This window comes from Clytia hemisphaerica, unplaced genomic scaffold (assembly GCF_902728285.1).
Source record: "Clytia hemisphaerica strain Z4C2 unplaced genomic scaffold, Clytia hemisphaerica genome assembly, whole genome shotgun sequence".
Taxonomy (NCBI): domain Eukaryota; kingdom Metazoa; phylum Cnidaria; class Hydrozoa; order Leptothecata; family Clytiidae; genus Clytia; species Clytia hemisphaerica.
In genome coordinates this window covers 1,909,528-1,924,120 of record NW_027103962.1, presented here as the reverse complement: position 1 = coordinate 1,924,120, position 14,593 = coordinate 1,909,528, and the positions used below count along the sequence as shown (strand labels likewise).

The 14,593-nt window shown below is 34.3% G+C and overlaps 1 protein-coding gene and 1 long non-coding RNA gene across 2 annotated transcripts; one reads left to right on the top strand and one right to left on the bottom strand.

Annotated features, from left to right (window-relative positions):
- Positions 1–2,541: 2,541 nt before the first annotated feature.
- Positions 2,542–4,488, top strand: LOC136810266 (uncharacterized). The gene is made up of 2 exons (XR_010847082.1): positions 2,542–3,119; positions 3,763–4,488. It is a non-coding gene; the product is annotated as an uncharacterized lncRNA (long non-coding RNA).
- A 1,767-nt stretch (positions 4,489–6,255) lies between these two features.
- On the bottom strand, positions 6,256–10,343 carry LOC136810265 (uncharacterized). The gene is made up of 2 exons (XM_067066837.1): positions 9,580–10,343; positions 6,256–8,864 (listed from the first exon to the last, which is right to left on the bottom strand). Exons 1-2 carry the CDS (start codon positions 10,310–10,312, stop codon positions 8,152–8,154), a joined length of 1,446 nt encoding a protein of 481 aa, XP_066922938.1. The 5' UTR covers positions 10,313–10,343; the 3' UTR covers positions 6,256–8,151.
- Positions 10,344–14,593: the final 4,250 nt, after the last annotated feature.

The window sequence follows — 14,593 nt, the reverse complement described above, 5'->3', positions numbered from 1 at the left end:
TAAAACAATTGAAAGACAATAGTTCGCTCTCCACCGTTTTATTTGATGTTTATCCAGAGTTCTATGATAAATCCATGGTAGGGCCAATGCGAAAGATCAATTGGTTAACAATGTAATGAAGGTTTTCGTTTTTGCTTCCGATGGAAGAAATCGGGGATTGTCTTTTACAAGCAGGAGAAGAACGGTGGTATAGATTAACCCTAATAGCCCCAAACTTTTTTGGCTTAATCTGAAACTGAAAGAAATTTCATGTTTTTAGCCCACAAAGCCTAAAAATGTTCTTAATTTTTCAGCCTTCGAAGCCTTATGTTCTTATATATAAAAAAACGTGTAACCCACCCACCACTTAGCTTCATATGAAGCTAAGCTAACCTAAAATCTATATGTGACTGATCCGTTAAATACAATCGAACGAGAATTAAAGCAATCTGATATCAGTCCGACTGCCGATTAAAAAATGTAATGTCTAATGATGTTGCAAAAAGTTTGCAGTTTTTTTAATCAATCATCAGTTTATTGTTTAATGTTAACAATACACTGTGTTCTTTTTGTAATCGAGTTTATATAAGTAACATAAAAGCCAAGTTCAGAAAATGTGTAATGTGTAATGTTTTGGCTTAACATAGAATAACAAATATTGGAATAAAAGGTCTAATGACGAGAGTGGTGATGACACCGATTGTGATGAACGTGGAAATCACGATTCAGATTATGAGTATGGTGAGGAAGAAAGTGACTGTGAAAACAGTGATTTTGAAGAAGATGATGATTAATTAGAAAACTAAATTTATTTTTGCTCCCGAAGGGAGCCTATGTTGCTTCACGAGGAGACCCGGAAAACCCGAGTTATTTTTCCCGAGTTATTTTTCCGAGTTACGGAAAACCCGAGTTATGACGTCATTTTCAGAAAATTATGACGTCACACTCAAATTTATAACTCGGTTTTTTTTCCTTCCATTAAATTTTCGAGTTATTTCATGAATTTTAACTCGGTTTTTTTTCCTTCAGTTAAACTTTCGAGTTATTTCAAGAATTTTAACTCGGTTTTTTTTTCTTCCTTTAAATTTTCGAGTTATTTCCAGATTTTAACTCGGTTTTTTTTTCTTCCATTAATTTTTCGAGTTATTTCAAGATTTTTAACTCGGTTTTTTTTTCTTCTTTTAAGATTTCGAGTTATTTTTCTTCCTTTAAATTTTCGAGTTAATTTTCCTTTCTTTAAATTTTCGAGTTATTTCCTTAGAGATTTTACACTTTAGAATTAAACTTTTAACTTTTAACTTTAGAACTAAAAACTTGTCCCCAGTACCTTAGCTGTAACAAAATACTTTTAAGAGGCTTTGGGGTCTGTTATCTAAGTTCCAATCGAATCTAATTAACCTTTGAAAAAACGGTTTCCTGTTTTCGATTTTAATATACGTAAAAAATGAAAAAGATTGGAAAGAGAAAAATAAAGCTTTTGAAACCTGTCAGTGCAAAAGAACGTTTAGACAAAATTTCATTATTTTTTTCACTTGCGTTTTTATTCATCCAATTAACCAACTAAATTAAAAACGTAAAAATCACGAAAACAGACCGACACCCCCTCCAGAGATATTATTGTTTGGAATTGGATTTTTCACCCCCTTGTTGTTTTATGTTGTTAAAGAAACTTTGAAATAAAAAGTGAGGAATTGAAAGTGGTCCACCATACAATAGAAATGGCATCAATTCGCTAAAGCGCTAAAATTTCTCCGAATTATTTAACATTTGTAAATAACTCGAAAATTTAAAGGAAGAAAAATAACTCGAAATCTTAAAAGAAGGAAAAAAAACCGAGTTAAAAATCTTGAAATAACTCGAAAAATTAATGGAAGAAATAAAAACCGAGTTAAAATCTGGAAATAACTCGAAAATTTAAAGGAAGAAAAAAAAACCGAGTTAAATTTCTTGAAATAACTCGAAAATTTAACGGAAGGAAAAAAAACCGAGTTAAAATTCATGAAATAACTCGAAAATTTAATGGAAGGAAGAAAAACGGAGTTATAAATTTGAGTGTGACGTCATAATTTTCTGAAAATGACGTCATAACTCGGGTTTTCCGTAACTCGGAAAAATAACTCGGGAAAAATAACTCGGGTTTTCCGGGCCTCCTTCACGAGGCCGTGCTGGCGAAAAATTGTTCAAAAACGGGACGATGTAACCTAGTGACCGCATCTAAAAGATTGCCGTGTGGTGAGCTTTTAAGCTAGCTCGACCGCGCGAACAGATATTTTGCGTTTTTGGCGCTCCAAGGTCATAGCTTGGAATACAACAACACCGCGTGAACAGAAATTTAGCGTCTTTAGCGCTCCAAAGTCATAGCTTGGAATACAACAAAAAGCAACGAAGCAACTTGGGACCAGTTGGTTTCAGAAAGTAGAAGCTCTAGACTGTTCTGCAACTTTGATAGTAAGTATAAATACTATTTTATCAAAAGTAATGTTTCAGATAGGATGTATGATTGAAAATTATTTTAAAGAATTTCTTTTGCTTTGTATCCTTGTTGTTACTTTTGGGTAATTATAGACCTTTTTTCAAAGAGGCCACCCTGTTGAATAATTGTGTAGTCCAGCAGAAAAACAATGATAAAACCATGCATAATTATTACAATATGCATGATACAGTAATTATGCATGGCTCTATCATTGTTTTTATGGCTGGACTATATAACTATTCAACAGGACGTCCTCTTTGAAAAAGGTCTATTATATATCAGAAATTGGAAAAAACTTTGCATACCACCATTAACAAACCTTCTGTTTATCTCCAGGCGATGTCAATTGAATTCAATTGATCCAAATTTTTGTAATTGAACTATCAAATTTTATCAAACACAATCAAACTATAGGTGTTTGGTTACTGAACCTGATTGAAAAGACGACCCTGTCGAACGAAAGAAATATTTCTATCCCCAGACAAACAAATTGCGCTGCCAGATAAGTGAACCACGCGGCTGGATAAGTGAACGTGTTGTCACGAGTTAACGCATGGTCAACTAAGTTCGCATCAAAGCGGGCAGAATAGGTTATGGTGAAATTAACGCCCATGTGTGATCACCCAATTGTTTAAGTACGCCTCGCAGACCACGCGTTCAGTCCGGGGTAAGTTTCAAAAAGTAATGTTAAAATCCTCGGACACGCAACAAGAAAATCGCTGGAGTCCGGGGAATCGACAGGGTCGTTCGAACATAATAGACCTTTTTTCAAAGAGGCCACCCTGTTGAATAATTATGTAGTCCAACAGAAAAACAATGATAAAACCATGCATAATTATTACAATATGCATGATACAGTAATTATGCATGGCTCTATCATTGTTTTTATGGCTGGACTACATAATTATTCAACAGGGCGTCCTCTTTGAAAAAAGGTCTATTCAATCTTTTAGTTTCGTGACTGTTCGATTTGGTTGCGGTAATCTAACACCTATCGTTTGATAATGTTAGATTAGATTGGTACCCGTGAAAAAGGGTAATTTGCTTCATTTGAGGGAAACTTTACATTGCCTCCAAACTGCAGACCTTTCTTGGTCTGCACTTTGTCTAAGCTAAAATGTAAATTAAATGTTTTTGACTTTTGAATTTTTACAATTTTATTACCAGAAAGCTCTACTATTTGGAGGCGATACCAGTTTCCCTCCAGTGATTACCCTTTTTCACAGTAATCAAACAGTCTGATTGACATCACCTTGATATTTATTACAAATTATCTATTGACAGTTTCTTCTTCTCTATTCCTATTTCAGCTTTATGGTTTTGCCTTCCAGCCTTCGTTCATTCACCATGACAAATACCCTATTAAACCATTAAAGTAGTTTTGGATGTTGGATGTGTACCGCTTCAAATACGCTGAGTTTGCACAAAGATGGCAGTTGCTAAACCAATCATCAAACTTCATTTTAACATAACATTTTAATGACAAAAGAGTTTTGACTTTAAAATGTTGAACAAGAATTGGAATGAATTGTCGGCGTTTTTAATGGAGCTGTGCAATGTTTGTGCAATGGGACACCAAAACAGCAACCATTTTAACCGAACCTCCACAGAATCATCTTTTTTGTACTGTCCAAGAAACATGGATCTGTTTGTTGTTGAAGAGGATGTGATGATAGAGAGAAAAAGCTAACCAGAAAGCAGTATGTCCCATGTTATCTCAAGTAATCCCATTTTAGAGCAGTTGATGGTACAAAAACTTGACATTAACACTCCTTTTGTTGGAGAAATTCCTGAAGGATATTTCATGTTATGTTCCTGTTGTTTGGTTGTATTTTGAATCATTTTGGTTTTGGAATGCTTCTGTATCCACTGTATTCTTTACAAAACAATATTATATTACGATATAGACAACAACTTTGCTGAAAATTATATCATTGTCAAAATATAGTCTTGGAAATTATAAATTCATGTTTTGATATGTTTGTTATTTTTATTTTTGTTATTGTTGTTTCAAAGAAAATGCTTTTGAGAAGAAAGTCATTCTAATTATTTCCTGAAGATTATTCAAAGACCCTGTCATAAAACATGAAAAACTTTGTAATTCAAGCTTTATAAGGTATCTAAAAGGGGGCATGTTTAGTGCAAGCTATGGCCGAGAAAAATTGAATACTTTGCAATATCACTATTTCTGACAAAAATAAACACGGCATTTCGCTTTTTCTGAATTTCAATCAATCACTGTCAAATGCCTGTCATCGGGAGCATCATAGCGAAAGCTACTTGCTAGTATATACTTTAGGCGTACAAACTTTCGCGAGCAGAAACTTTCGCGAGGACGAAAAATCGCGAAATTCACGACATTTACTTTCGCGAATTTAACGAAAAAATATTTTTCGCGAGCATAAACTTTCGCGAATCAAGACGTAAAATTGAGAATTTTCACATGAAAAAATGGCTTAGAGGGACAAATACTTCTTGGATTGGCTTGAAACATTTGTCCTTTAACTTATCAGTCTTTCAGCATGCTAAAAAGTGCCATAAAAGTTACATTTTGTTCAAAGTTTTAAGTTTTACAGATTTTCTATTTTGTCAAGAATTTTTCGCGAGCATAAACTTTCGCGAATGGCCCTTCCAAGAATTTTTAAAGACATTTACTTTCGCGAAAAGGGCCAAAATTCGCGAAAATCGCGAAAGTTTCTGCTCGCGAAAGTTTGTGCGCCTAAAGTATTCTAAACGGTAGCAAAGATATTGAGTTGATGTCATTAAAATAGACTTCAAGACCTTCCTATTTCATAATTCAAAAAGTGCTAGTTTCTGGTCTGTAAAATACACGGTTTTATGATCAAATCTGCTCAAAATATTTTCTAAGAATGTTTTTAAACTCATTACTATATCTGCTCTAAATGTAAGCACCAAATCACATTAAATTTAGAAGTTATTAAGCAAAGTACAGCTAAGACCCATATGGTAGAACTTGAAATATGAATTTCGGAGAGATTCTGGTCCAAATTCTTAGGTCTGTAAAATTCCAAGTTGGTATAGTCTGGCAAAAGAAATTTCCAAGATGTCTTAGTATATGTAAAGGTTTCAGAAAAAAATCATTTTTGGCTACCAAATCGATGTTTAAGTGGGTGTCAAAAAATACTTGTTCGGATTTTTGGAAAAACTTCAATTTTTTTGACAATTTTGAATATTCTGGTCTGTAAAATACACAATATTTATCCAAATGACCCAAAATTTTGTAGGAATGTTATTTAGTATATTTATAACATGTGTGCAAAATTTTAGTATCATTTAAACTTTTTGAAATATAACGGAAATCAGTGACCTACCCCAGGCAAAAAAGTTGTCCCCATTTTCTCTACCACCCCCCACTTAGGGCCCTACCCAACATTCTTGCCCCATAGTCAGCCTGAAAACCATCGTGATTCTCAAAATATAGGTATGTTGGAACCCAAAAATACTCGAAGACCTTGGTCTCCCGCAAGGTGGGGGTAAGTGCCCCATATTGCCTGGACTAGTCTGCGGTTTGAATAAAAAACAGTAACTCGCATTTCTAAAAAGAACCAATCAAGATTCTTGCTTTTCACTGATGACGGGCTGCTGACTCGGTATCTGGCATATTAAACCCGATCGATTGCCTTTAATTCAAAACATATCAAACTGCTGGTAATTTAACCAGTTTAACAATAACATTAAATTTTTTCGCCTAGGAGATTCGAGTGCAATAAAGCGAAAACTTCATCTTTTTCTTTTGAAATCTTTTCATCTCAAAAACATAAGAAATGAAGAATGTCATAAAATACGAAGTAAAACATAAGATAACTAGCCTAATCAGAAGTAAAATAAGAAAAACTAATAATGCCATACTCGAGCTAAAGGGAAAAAAGAAATCTGAAAAATCCCTACTAGTCCATGAGCTGAGAATAAGGCTCAAGCAAGAAAAAAGAATTTGAGTCTAGAAGGCCTAAACACGATTATCAAGTCGAATTTCGAAAGTCTGAAAATCGGGTTTTGATGTTATCATCAGATTCAAATCGAAAAGCTGATGAAAAAATGGGGTCATTTGTTAGGTTTTGATCACCTGGAACCAAGTTTTGGATGATTTTAGGTCCAAAAATGCTCATTTCGTTGCTGACGTCAGCACCTTCTGGAAGGTTTCACGAAATGTTAATGAGTACTATCAGAAAATGGCATGGTTTCAGACTTTCAAAATTCGACTTGTACAGGGAGGGGATAATAATTTTAGGCCTTTTTTGGCTTTCTGGGCCCAAATTTGGCCCATTCCATACGATTTTGACCTTGCTAAGCATGGAAATTCCTATTCTACGTAAGATTTGGGAACTTTTGATGTATAATATGTCAGATACTCCAACATAAAAATAGCCTAAACTTTTACAAAATAAATAATACGTATATTTCTTATAAAAAATCAATAAATATCAAAAGAGATTAAAACTCTACACAAATAATATAAACTTGTGATCAATAAATCAATAAATATCAAAAGAGATAAAAGTCTACACAAATAATAAACTTGTGATCAATGAATCAATAAATATCAAAAGAGATTAAAACTCTACACATAATAAAAACTCCTAAAACGTTAGGGGTGAAACTCGTCGGAAACAAAGTGTTTTTTTTATAAAAAAGAGACGCTCAGACCAGCTCAGACGTCAAATTTTAGTAACCTGAAAAGCTTTGCTCACATTAAGAATTAACTCTTGACAAGACTAAGAATTATAATGTAGTGGCTAATACTGTAGGGACTAACGGAACAAAATAGGTTCTCGTACACAGTGGTAAAAGCAGATATATTTTTTATATGACTGAACTGTAAAAGGTAATTTGTGTGCAAATACAATATCAATAGCACAGTTAAAACCCTAAGTGTCTTTAAAAAAAAATACCTTAAACCTAAGGGGACACGGAAATTTTTTTTGTGCAATTGCAACAAAAACAAATTGTCGCAATCGCAATAAAATTTTACACCGTGTCGTATAGGCCTAGCACACGAAATAAAATCATAAAAATGAAAACAAAGCAACTCCACCATTTTGAACTCATGTCTTGCGTGTTAAAAATGGGAAGATTATGTCATAATTTGTTTTGAGTTGTATAAACGACTTTGATTGGGTAAAATAAAAAAATGTTGCAAAAAATCTTCTCAAGGTGAGGGGACACGAGGGTATAATTCTCAATTGCAACATGAAAATTTTGTTGCTGCAACAAAAACATCTAGCGGAAAATGTTGCAAAATAGCGATATCTGATGTGGGAACACAATGAAACATATCCATGCGATTGCAACAAAAATTTTTATTGTTGCAATCGCTAGAAGATTTGTTTCCGTGTCCCCTTAGCTTAAAGTGGATCAATAATGAATACAAGTAAATAATAAAATAATATGAGTAAAAGTTCTGAAATAAAAATTATAACAAAGTCTTCACAACAAAATCTTTTTCTTTTTAAAAACATAAAATGAATGTATTAAATATAAAAATCTTCAAACGTAGTTTTGTACCCTTTTAGCCGTGCATAAAAATGCTTAAAACCTGGACGACTGACAATAGCCTTTAGATGTTTTTCAAATTTAAACGTCTGCTAGCTAAAGTAAAACGTAAAATATCTAAATATGGCAATCTTTCTTCTTAAAAATAAATCTCAAAATGTACTTTCAAAATAGAGCGCATTCTAAGACTATTCTTCCAGAATATCGCGTAATCCGGGAATCGTGATCGATTTTGGGCGGAAATTGATTTCATTGGAACATCCATCACAAGTGATGGAAAAACTAGCCCGGCAAAGCGGGCACGAATCGACGCGATAAATACAATCTTTGCAGCCTGCAAACTGATTACAGGTATGACAATATACAATGTCGAAATTGCAACAAGTGCATATGGGACAAGTGAGCAATTCCTTAACATCTGCTTTGGAAACAACTGCTTCTGGTTGTGAGACTTCAGGTTGCAAGGTTTCTGGTTGCAAGGTTGGCAACTGGTCTATTTTGCTTTCAATTCTGTTGTTAATTTCTTCTAAGCGTTCAATCTCAGCCAGTAAGTCTCTGTTTGAAACATATGATTGATTTTGCATCGCTGTAGAAGAGACATGTGTTGACGAAGAAGCAACTTGAGTTGTTGAAGTTTCAATTACATTGGTGGATGGTGAGTTGGTTACTGTAGTGCTAGTGGAGCTCGAACTTGAGTTAGTGCTTGATTGGATGTTCAAAAAGTGAAGGTCAGAAAATGAAGGCGATGGTGGGGGTGGAATGTCTCCGAACTCTGAATCTGAGCTTGAAGAATATATTTCATAATCTGTTTTGATGAGCTCAAATGTTGCTGGTCGCCATTTCTTGTATGCGATTGCATCGATTGCTCTTATGTATTTATTTCCAACCCAATTTTCAGCACCTAGATAAAACATAATGTGAAAATTATAATGAATTCAGCCCAAATTGACAATTTTTGCTGTAGGGGCAGGTAGGATTGTTCTTTTTTTACTGCATGAAAATTTCACGGTTTTGCGGTCGAGCTCCAAAAACCACAACATTTTCTTGCTACAAAAGTAGTAGTTGATTGGACATACCTTATAAAGACAGTCAAAAACAATTGAAAATAGAGAGAAGAGAAAAACGCTGAAATAAATCCCATAAATATAAGGACTTAAAAATGTTGGTTTGCTTAGGTTTTGTTTGGAGGATGGTTGGTCAGAAATAACTTTTATTGATGCAATTTTGAGAATTAACCCCAAAAAGTTGATTATTACCCAATATTTCCCAAGAAAAGGAGACACAAAAGTATTTGTCCATCATTAAGGTCCAATACTTTTGGTTGAATGAAAGGAAAAGCCCTGTTAAGGGCAACTTAAACTACAGCAATATATTGGGCCAATAATATATTGTTGTAATGCAAGTAGCCCTATATAGTAGTAAAAAATTGAGAAAAGGCTGGAATGTAATTAAAGGAACAGGCTTGGTGACTAGAGTTGAAATTTAGTTACAAAAAAAAAAACAGTACAAAGCCAGGCAAAAAAATATTTTAGTGTATAAGGGGTTGATGAGACCCAAAAATTGTATTACTGCTTAAATTTTCCAAAGTCATTTAGCCTGATTTAGCCCAAACTTACCCCTTGTGTTTGGCATATCCCTTATTGGGTTGCCTTTTTTATCAGTTATCACATAATCCATGCCTCCTATTTGTCGTCTTATTTCTCCAATTATGGATCTTACATTGACCTGTTCCTTGCAACTTATTTCTTCCAAACAAACCGGAACTTCATAGAAAGGGTAGGGTTCAAATTTAACAGGTTCCTTGTTACGTAAGTCTTCTTGATGAAAAAATTCACGATTACGGTCCTTTTCAATCTTTTTTATTCCACTCAACCAAATCGAAATTTTCTTTTTCGATTTTGTTTCTTCTTTTTTTTTCCTCCCAAGAGGAACGGGTAAAACAGGAGATGAGTTTGACTTTCGTTTAAAACCCGGCACAGCTCTCAGACCAGCATTGCCTCTCCGACCATATGCAATGGTAGGAGTTCTCATTTCGTTGTTTTCATTGTTCATTGAACCATGGCCATACCTAACATTTGGAGTTCTGCTACTACTGCTACTGTCGTTATTAATGAGTCTGTGAGTATCATTATTTACTGCAACCAGGTTGTATTTGTTGATGGTGGGATCAAGTTCAAACTTTCCATCAGAAAGAGGAATAAAGTTTTTAATTTCCCCATTGTTAGTTATACACTTTAAGTGTAGTCCTTCCCGATCAACAGCAAAACATGCAGCAAGATCATCTGCTCTTAAAAAGAGTCTTGGAAGTTGAAGTGGACGATTATTATGGATTATGGTAACTAATTCCATATTTTCTTAGCTAAAAATGGAAAGAAAGAAATCAGTTAAATAAATGCAAACTTTTAGGAATCAAAATCTTGGAAAGAGTATAAAACTATGTAATCGTCAGTTGTGCAAAATTACTCAAATCTGATAGGTTTAGAGGAGTGTGATTAATCGTTAATTGCACTATTAACACTTTTGCACTCTACATCGGGGGGACATTCTTGCCACCTACTTTCTCTATCACCCTGCCCTGCCCAGTGTAGCAATACAGTGACTTCTTTATAACAAAACAAAGAGATTTTGCATTGCAATATTCTTTTTTTAAATGAAAGAAAAATCACAGTACTCTTAGGTGCCAAATAAACAGGCCCCCCGCTTGTTAATTTTTCGATTTTTTTCCACCCCCCGGACCTTATTAGGACCCCCCCCGTTTATTAATTTTTGAAAAGATTCCCAGCTACAAAAAGGAAAATTCCTCGTTTTACTCTAAAAAAAGCCTAAATTTAGTCTATTTTGACCCTTATAGGGTTTTTAAAGGTCCATTTTCCAACCCCCCGGTAATTAGGCCCCCCGTTTATTTAATTTGAAAATTTTTTCCAACCCCCCCATTTATTCGAACCCCCCCCCGTTTATTTGACACCTAAGAGTACATGGCTTGTAATCAGGTTTTAGGTGATCCCTAAGAATTTAAGTGAACGACCCTAGCATTCAAATTTCTTAGGTGACCCCTAAGATATAAGAATTCTGTAGGTTAATTGAATAAGAATTACTCAGTGGTTACGTGATGCAAAATAAAAGAGAATTTAATAGATTGCCATAATCTTTTTAGTTTAACAAAGTCATTTTTATGAGGTCAGCGATAATGAAAGCTGAAGATAAGTGTTTATTAACTGACAACGTGCGCACTGCACTGGGCTCAATTTCAGTAATTTTCAAATTACTGTATTGTACATCAGAAATATTGCCATAGTGTCTGGTATGTGCCAGCCTCCATTTATAAAGGGGGGTTGCTAATAAAAAACGTTAACCTTTTTTCTTTAACTTAAGAAACACCATTGCTCTGGCCATAAACAAAACTTTATAAAAAATGATTAATTTTTCAGCTAGAATTACTTTATTGCATGAAAATTTTGATAGATGATTAATAAATAGATATTGATTTTTATAGCTAAAGATTCATTTTTCAAGCCAAAAACTTTTTAAAACAAAATCTACTTCAGCCATCATTTTCCTATGATAGATAGTACCCTACTTTTTTAAATAAATAAAAATAAACTTTTAAATAATCAGAAATATTTAATGATCCTTTTGAAAAAAATGTATATCAACCCTGTCTCATGAGCACAAGCAACACAATAAAACAATTTCTTTTCCAGAGAATAGTAGGGGGAAATTTGTAAAATCGCTCGACTTTTTTAGTCAAAGCACTTGTTATACATTTTTGGAAAGCTAAGGGGTAGGGGAATCAAAATAATTTGGGTGCCAATTTTCTTTCGGACACTTTGGTGTGATTTTCGGACAAATACGACGGTCTCAGGCAAAAATCATAGGGTGAAAAATTAATGAAAATTTTAGCTGGAGAAAACGGAGACCTGTTGTATATTTTTGGAAAGCTCTCAAAAAATTAAGATTAGTGATATATTGCGAGTATAAGTGATTTCAGTACCTAACTCGAGATATTGAGCTTCCGAAAGCGCAAAAACTGGACAGAACAGCTGTTTCTGGCTGAAAAACACTGTTTTTAAGGATTAATATCTCGAGTTAGGTAAAGATATCACCTATACTCGCAATATATCACTAATCTTGATTTTTTGAGAGCTTTCCAAAAATATACAACAGGTCTCCGTTTTCTCCAGCTAAAATTTTCATTAATTTTTCACCCTATGATTTTTGCCTGAGACCGTCGTATTTGTCCGAAAATCACAGCAAAGTGTCCGAAAAAAATTGGCACCCAAATTATTTTGATTCCCCTGCCTACCCCTTAGCTTTCCAAAAATGTATAACAAGTGCTTTGACTAAAAAAGTCGAGCGACCTCAAAAAAACGAACAAATTCCCCCCTACTAGAAGGGGGTCAAGATTTTTGAAAAGTGCTAAAAGACTTTTGCTGTGAAAGGGTTAAAGAATGACTTTGAGAACGATAAACGTGTGGAGAAAATAAAAGTGAAATATATTCTGATCTAGTGGTCCGAATCGAAAAGTCTTTCGGGGATTCATTAGAACACCAAAACAAACTTTAAACTGTCAGATCAGAGTTTTAATTTCAAATTTCAATTATATCAGGAATTTGGGTTATTTACCCAAAAAATTTACCACAAAGCGGTAAAACAATGAAACAAACAACAGTGCTAGATATCAATTGATATAGTAAATAGAATTAAAAAAAAAACTCTTATTGAACATCCAAGCTATTCAAATAACTGGTTAAATATACAAACAAGTCAATGAGGGATTTCAAGCTATGATAATCACCACGCAATACGTCAGAGAAAACTTGATCTGCAGAAAACATCTTTAGTTGATGAAACATTTCATTCCTTGATTCATATAAATGGTCTGTTCCCAAAAGAGGGTCGACACCAAAAGCTGGGTTGTGGTTTAGTTGACCTCCTCTTTCCAGGTACATTCTAACTGCTTCAGCCGTTGTTGGTATATGAATTTCTGGTAACTGAGCCGTGTTTTGAGTTTCAATCATATTTTCCACAGGAACACATCCTAGAGATCCAGGAACTCTGTGGTGATTCCATGAATTCACCAAATGTTGTGCAGAATCTTTCACAACAAAGAGGGTGACCCAAGAAATACAAAATTTGCTCAAAGGATCAGTCAAATCATAGTGCATTTCTGCCAACTGGTTTAGAGCTCGCTTCAATGGATAGTTGACTCTTGAATTGACCTCTGGCCAGAACCTTTCAACAACATAATTCTCAGTAGAAGTTGTTTGCCTCCAAGGGACCCTGTGTTGATTCACACGGTGATTTTTCAGCAAATCTTGAATAAAGAGGCAAAGAAAAAATTCTGTGCCATGGTCCACACGTAGTTGATCCCATAGACCATAACGTTGGATGGCAGGTCGAAACACAAACTCATAAATTAGTATAGGATTTTTGACCTCCATTGATGCAAACCCACACACCATTCTGGAACAACCATCAATAAGTACAACATGGGTGCATCCATAGCGCTGGGCTATTTTTTCATTTTGGTCCATGTGGACCTTATAGCCAAAATATGGCGCATAGTAAGGGATAGGATTTGTCCTTTCTAACACATCTCGTCTTCTTGCATCGTAAGCTACTGGGTCAACTCGTTGAAGAGATCTTGCAATTCGCCTTTGTGAAACTGCACCTCGTGTAACCTGAAGAATAGCATTTACACTTCCTTGCATCATTGTGCGACCATACATATTTCCATACCTAACAATCAAATTTCTGATGACATCATCAAGTTCAATATCAGAAATCCGCGTAATATGATGAGTATTACAAGCTCTTCTTATACTTCTCGCACTGTAACCCCTGATTCCTGGATAGAGCCTTATGAAATATTGTGAGACTTCTTCATGGGTGAAACCTCTTCTAACCATTTGAGATATGACAGCTATTTCATCATCAGAAAATATCACCATAATTTTAAGCTAATTGATTTTATACTATCAAATAAACAAAAAATATGTAACTTCATGATTACTGCCTTAAGTTGTCAGCAAAATTACAAGGCATCGTTTTACCATTATATGGGGTTATTTTACCATCACATGAGGTTATTTTTTAGTTATATGAGATTGTTGTACCATTATGAAGTCGTTTTACCATTATACCACAGGCATCGAAATAAGGGATAGAAAGTGCATCGCAATTTTTTGATAAGCATGATTTTGCATCCTAAAATGGATCAATTTTCAATTTTTAGCTTGTAAGTAATCCAAAAACGCATCGCTAATTGCGAAATGCGATACGCTAATTCGATCCCTGTACCAGGTGCGCCACAAAAATGTTTCTCTCTTTGAAATGAATTTTCTCAAGTTATACAGATATATATTTCGAATATCAAATACAAAAATTTAAAAAATTCATGGTTTGCCAAAATTTGTTCTCACCAAAATTAAAAAAATTGGTGGTTCATCAACATTAGCCCCTCTAAAGAAAATAAAAGAATTGCAATTTTTGAAGTTGATTTCACTTTTTCAATTCTTTTCTCAGCACCATAATCTAGTGTTTGTCATGAGTCAATAGTAATCAATTCTCCTCCACTTAAACGTGGGTTTTCTTCATTTCTTCTTTTCTTTGCCGGAGCTGCGTTTCCAA